A 6645-nucleotide genomic window follows, 5' to 3' on the forward strand; every position below is an offset into this window, starting at 1 on the left:
TTTTTAAAGTAAATTTCTAGTATTATACATGAATAAATACAGTAAACAACAATTAAAGCTTACCTTTAGAGCCTAACTATATTATTTAAATTGAACTTTCAGTACGACTTTTATTTATAGAAGATAAATTTTTATCATTTACATTTACAAACAACTGATTCTCCTCTCCAGCTTCACGAAGTCTTCCCGGACTTTGACTACCTGACGGACGCAGATCTGGCCTGCGACATAGTCTGCCTGGTTTACGACGTCAGCAACCCGTATTCCTTTGAGTACTGCGCCAACGTCTTCAAGGTAGCGCCGTCGTCATCGTCACAGAGACTGAAACACCTGCACGCCTTTGAGTCACGCTTTTAAAGTCTGTCCTTCGCCCTCAGCAATACTTCATGGACAGCAAGACGCCGTGTATGATGATCGCCGCCAAGTCAGACCTGCCGGAGCTGAAGCAGATGTACAGCTGCAGTCCTCTGGAGTTCTGCAGGAGGCACAGGATGCCTCCTCCACAGTCGTTCACCTGCAACACAGCAGCAGAGCCCAGCAGGGACATCTACACCAAACTGACCACGATGGCCATGTACCCGTACGTATGCAGGCGCTTCACTCTTGTACAGTGAGCTGCAGAAGACCTCATGCCTTGTTGGTTCCCTTGGACCTTCGGAAGCAACATGATTTGTTGAGATAGATTAAGAATGTTCCACCAAACCCCACAGATTGGTGTAGCACCGTAGAGGGTTATTAGTGGGCTTTTTAATTATTGCTGTATTTTAGTTTTAATTTGATAAAACATAGAAGCTATTATACACTTTGAAAAGCAGAGATAAAGCTGAAAACGGGAGGACAGATTTATATTTTGCCATGTTTGTTCACACAAACTTTCCTTTTCTTGGCTGATATTTACCAGCTGACTCTGCCGGGTTTCATTCTTTTTTTATTTAAATATTGAACACAGAGCAAACGCGCAGTGTTTAATCCTGTTTCTGCTGCTTTTAACTCCAACTCTGTCCTGTGTGTGAGTTTCCTGTTTGTTTTGTTAATGCCACTGTGTGTTTTCTGTGGGTGTGTGTGTGTCCTCCGTGTCTCTCCTCAGCCACGCCCGGCTGCGCTGCATGTGCACCTGTAACCGGTGCACGTTCTGCTTGTGTCAGAACTTCCTCAACTCCGAGCTGCTGCAGACCGTCAGGGCCAAACTCTACGCTGTCGTGCTCCGAAGGTCTCTCTCTTTTAAAATGAGATATTTTATTCTGCCGAGATGTGAACCCACCTGCCTTTTTCTCATGTCTTTTATTTCATCCTGTCATTCTTTGTTTTGTTGCACTGGTTCTAAGTTAATCACAGCAGACTGTTCAAAGCAGAGGCACTCGATTTAGTTTTAGTAAATTTATATTTTGTATTTTGGGGAACTGATTGAAAACTGGTCCAAATTGTCCCTTTAACAGTTTATTTTGTTTTATTTGGGACAGCATAAACAAACGTGTTCAAAAACAGGTCAAATACAGGAATACAGGTCAAAATATATTTCGTGACTTAATATTTTCTTTCATTTAAATCTAAACTTTCTAAAGATTTTCTTTTAACTTTGAATGTTTTGGTCCCCAGGGTTGTTCATCTTTGTTCTGTTTTACATCATCAAATTTAGTACAATAAAATCCACAAAAAAAACAATTCAAAAACACAAAAAATACAGCCAGCACAGCTTCAGGGTCTTAAAAAAACCTGCAATGCATAAAAATAATTATAAAATAATGCTACGGAACGTTTGTAACCAGATGTTTCTGCCACTGTAATTGCATGGCTTAATGATTAAGTGTTCTGCCTGTCTTATTATGAGCGCAGCAATGGAGTGACAGGAACAGGTTTGGAGACCATAATGAGTCACCTGCAGTAGCTTTAACATTTCTTTGATCTTGGCTGTCTTTAGTATTTTATTTCAATCAAAGCATCAGTATTTTGTCATCTTAGATTACTACAAAAGAAAAGTCCCAAACTGTTGTTGGGTTTTCCAGAATAAAAGCTGATGTATGTGGGAATAAAAGGCAGCTTTTTATTTATGTTTTAGGTCCTGCTGCCATTCATTTGATAATAGATTTTCTGACTTCATATTTTATGTTTTTGTGTTTTAACACTTTTGTCATAACTCATTTATTGTCTTGCTGTCTCGTCATAACCACGATCCTAAAAGTCCTTTTCCATCTGCTTAACTGGTTTTTGTTTCAGTGCCTTTAGATTTCAAAGCTTCCCTTCTGTTCTGTCATCTTCTTTGTTCTTGTAATTCTTCTTTGTAAAACAAAACAAAAACTTCACTACAGAGATTTGTCCCAGATTTTAATCTGGAGACAAAAATCTGGAATCGGCTCATTCTCTCAGCCCGTTAAGTTACTTTTAAAGCCTCTCATTTCTGTGATTTTCATTTCTTCTGTCTTCCCGGCGTTTACTCGGTCTCAGTATTTATGTTTATTTTACGTATTGTCTGTTTCTTAGACATGTGACCCAAGAAGACCTGAAGAGCTCGACGTTCTGGCTGAAAGCGAGCATCGGGGCCTCGGTGTTCGCTGTGGTGGGCATCGCCATGTACAGACTTCTGCTGAAAACACGGTGAACCTTCATCAAACAGCTCCGACCCTCCTTCTTTTAGCCAATCGGAACATTAAACGTTCCTTTATGCATTCAGGAAACCATCATTTTCTTTAAAAGTCTCTTTTGATTCTATGGTTTAGTGAGCGTCTATTCAACAAAACTATATCTAGGAGGGAAAATTTGTGTTAACTTATAGAAGTAAACCTTCTGTATTTGTTTTAATCCACTTGAAAAATATATATTTAATTTTGTACTAAACTGTCTTCTGTAATCAAGTAAAGATAATATATTTATATAAATATACAGTATATACAGTATTGGGAAGCAGGTGCGAAGTCATGAGTTTACCTAACGATTGGTGGGATAAACAATAATACTGTATTTTTGGTGACGTTTGCGGTGTGTAAATAGTGTAAATAACAGGCTCTCGTATGAAACAGATTGCTGATGTTTTAATTCAACAAACAATAACTCGGATCCTCATCATGGACTGAAAAAAAAAGAATCCTGGACCCACATTTTTGTCACGTTTGCACAGCTGAGTTCAAAATATATTACACGAGGATTTTTCTGCTCGTGTTTTCCAAACGGGTCAGTTTATTTCTCACGTCTGTTTATGAGCTAAGATCTGACGTACGTGTTGTGTCTGCATGCTGCCAAAACTCTGACCACACTTCAGTGTTTTTCCCTTCTGTTGTAAAGAAATAGTTGCATTGTTCTGATGGGTTTTTTTTGCTTATTTGAGCGCCAAACTCTCATCAAAGAACTTGACTAAATTTCTGATGGTCAATAAAAATGCAATAAAATAGCCACAAATGTTCATTTTCATAATGCAGTAAGAAGGTTTCTGTGTTTCATCATGCCTTTTCAAACATTTACAATAAATAATATCTATAATATGCAATAAAAAGGAATTTATTCTTTTTACTCTGACAGAAAATATTTGGCATCACTTACTATCTCCCAAATAAAACGGGAAAACTCAAAGTTTTGTGTGTGCATGCTCAGCTTGTGCACGGCTGCAGAAGCTCGGTGTTCTGTAATCCTGAAGCTGCAGGTTTGAGTCCAGGTTGGGTCAGGAAGGGCATCCGGTGTAAAGCAATTGTCAAGTCTGCAAACTCGCTCACTGTAGCGGCCACTGCAGAAGGGAACATCCAAAAGCAAAACATTTTTAACTTGTTTGTTTCAAACACCAGGGGGCAGCATTGTTTAAAAAAAAAAAGCTTCCTGTCCTTTAGAACATATACCAAATTTATAAAGCTCTTAAAACAACACAAGGCCAAACAAAGTGCTGTACAATAAAACAAACTGCTGACCTAAGGTATAAAATAGTTTGTGAAAGTGACTCAGGCCATAAATGTGTTCAGATAACAAAACAAAAAGCCACCTACAGTTACGAATTAATTTGGAAAGACAAAAATACAGACAAAAAAATGCACCATTGTTCAAGCAGTTCACCACAAATTTGCACTAATTTTTATGTCAAAACTGTATTTTTTAAGAAAACATTTAGTCTGGGAAAAAGTACAGAATATCTAAATTGGAAGGCRTGTCAGATTTTAGAAAGGAGACAAATAAATCAGATTTATTCATGAGCTCTGATGCTTTCCTGTTTCGTTGCCAACAACAGCTGCAAGTTTAGTCTGCGAGCAAGAGGCGCAGAATCTATCCCTGAAAAGTGCAGCAGAAACGTGTCAAACCTGCACGCTCAGTTGTATAAAATATTAATCTGTGAAACATTCAGTGTAAAATCAATACATGTGATTAAATCTGGAACACTGTGGGTGGTGTTAATGAAAGGCTCCTCTCAGCGTGACTTTATCAGTATTTAGCACTCGGAGCAGCTCCTGTGAGGAGACACTCTGATGAGAGAAACCTATCAGAAAGAGTCAAATTCAATCACTCATAGACGCTCTTTTTTAAGAGTTTAAATTAGAAGAAACACCAAGTTGCACTGGTGCAAACACGATGTCATGCTTTGTTTAAATCTTTAAAGATTTGTGCTTCAAATCTGGCCAAATTTGCAGTCATGCCACAAAATGTTTACAGCATTAAAAAAACACCTCAAACTATAATGACATGGTTCCTTTACTAAAATAACATACACACTAAAAACTACTGGGTTGTTTTAATAACTTGGTTGCCTCTGGGACCAAACTTGGGTTGGTTTGGCCGAATATTGGGTCAAAAAGTTCTGGACAGTGAGTTTAGTTTTCTAAAATAGCATAAAATAATAATAATATAAAAATAATAATAATGATAATAATGATAATAAGTGCAATTTCCCCCTCATTGAAGTATTCTGATAAATAATGTTAGTTGGTGCTAGCCAGTTGAAGCTACTGTGCCAACTATTAGCACCAACCCAATTTTTAATTATCTGGTATTATTTATCGCTCTAATTCAACAGGTTAGTTTTTTGAACCCGCTTATGGAGTAGAAAACTGAACTGCTAAATTAAAATCAGGTGGCTCTGTCCATTGCAGATGGTTTATTTTTAACCCAGTAGTTTTGAGTGTGTAAAGAATCCAGCTTTAATTCAGCACAGCTCTGTTTGAGTCAGGAAAAGCACCTAAGGGGCAGAAGTTTCCATGGCAATGAAGTCACATCCAACCTTGAGCGAGCACGATGGGAGGGATGCTCATCAACCTACACATTACAGACCACACATGATGCCTCCTCTTCCTCCTTCACACAACTGTTAGGGGTGTTTGATGTCTGTGCAGGTAATTGGTAGGTGTTCATTTTAAACGGGGCTTGAGTTATTGTTGCAGCGGAGGTACAGGAGACTGACGGGAAATGAGACGCTGAAGTATGTGTGCATGGTGGGTCCGCTGAGCGGAACCAGTGATTGTTTAAGATCAGAGGAGATTATTTGTGAATGATGGGGTTAGTTAATAAACGCAAACAGTGCATAAAACCAGAGTTGTAAAGTAAATAAGTACAAATATTTCATTACTTAAGTAGACATTTTGGTTATTTTGGTTGTCTTGGTTTGGCTTAACTTGAGTAATTAATTTTCAGCCTACTTTTTACTTCTATATACTTTTACACAATTGTCTGTACTTTCTATTCCTTACATTTTTTAAGATGGTATGAAGTAGAAAGTCGTTACTCCTATTGCATTCTGGCTCTTTATTGTTAAAAAATACTATCCTGATACTATCTGATAGACCATTCTGACACCATATTAGTTTGTACACAATCCATCACTGCACACCTTTAAAAAAAACTTATTTTTGGTGAGGTCACCTCCCAATAAATGTATTTTTGGAAAATCAAACCACTCATTTTTACTCAATACTTTTGCTTTTAATATTTAAGTTTGTTTTATATCAGAAATTTACTTTTCAGTACAAATAAATCAGATACTGTAAGACTATTACTCAAGTAGAGGAGACTTTTACCAAATTAGTTTTCTGATAAGATACTTGTACTTTTACTCACGTTTACCTTGAGGTACTTGAGTGCATACAATTATAACTGTTCTGAAGGAATACTGAAGGCAGCTCCTGCTGATTTTACAATAGCTGTCTTCTTTAAAGCCCAGTGATCATTTGGGACTTACTTTTGTATTTTTCTAAACTGACAAAATGTCAATGTTTTAATAAAAACAGAAGCATTGTTACAATATTTTTTTAAAACCAATAAAAAACCTCATAAGGTAAGACAATAAAATCCACAATATATATCATGTAAGAGCCATTTGGCATAGAGATATCAGACAAATTTGAATAATTAGTGTGTATTTATGCTAATTTACTGAGTAAAGTATTCAAATGTGTATACCAGCATTTCAGAACAGAGTATTTCAGAAAAACTACTGCATCTTTAGTTGAGGATAACCTTTTTTAATGTTTGATTGTTTGCAGTAGGCCTAATAGGCCAATTAGTAAAAAGGGGTTCACCTTAATAATATTAAGCCAATTATATGAGAACGTGGAACCTGTAGGAGTAAAACCACTGCTGACTTGCCCCAAAGTGTCTAAACATGCCATTTATTCTCAACACATAATCTGCTCCTGATGCAGACATCCGAGCTGCAGGAACCGCTGGTGATCCCTCCTCACC

At 37.2% G+C, this 6645-nt stretch overlaps 1 protein-coding gene across 3 annotated transcripts in view; it reads left to right on the top strand.

The window, feature by feature from the left end:
• The window catches only part of rhot1b (ras homolog family member T1), a 13967-nt gene extending 10466 nt beyond the window's left edge, over positions 1–3501 (top strand). For 2 of the 3 annotated variants that reach the window (XM_014004951.1, XM_014004953.1), the window contains 4 exons: positions 172–294; positions 378–580; positions 1088–1210; positions 2479–3501. In XM_014004951.1, coding sequence (XP_013860405.1) covers positions 172–294; positions 378–580; positions 1088–1210; positions 2479–2596 — 567 coding nt within the window. In that variant the 3' untranslated portion in view covers positions 2597–3501. The remainder of the gene's footprint in view (positions 1–171; positions 295–377; positions 581–1087; positions 1211–2478) is intronic. The other variant, XM_014004952.1, reaches the window with a different exon arrangement.
• Positions 3502–6645: the final 3144 nt, after the last annotated feature.

The sequence above is a fragment of the Austrofundulus limnaeus genome, unplaced genomic scaffold (genome assembly GCF_001266775.1).
Source record: "Austrofundulus limnaeus strain Quisiro unplaced genomic scaffold, Austrofundulus_limnaeus-1.0 Scaffold27, whole genome shotgun sequence".
Classification (NCBI taxonomy): Eukaryota; Metazoa; Chordata; class Actinopteri; order Cyprinodontiformes; family Rivulidae; genus Austrofundulus; species Austrofundulus limnaeus.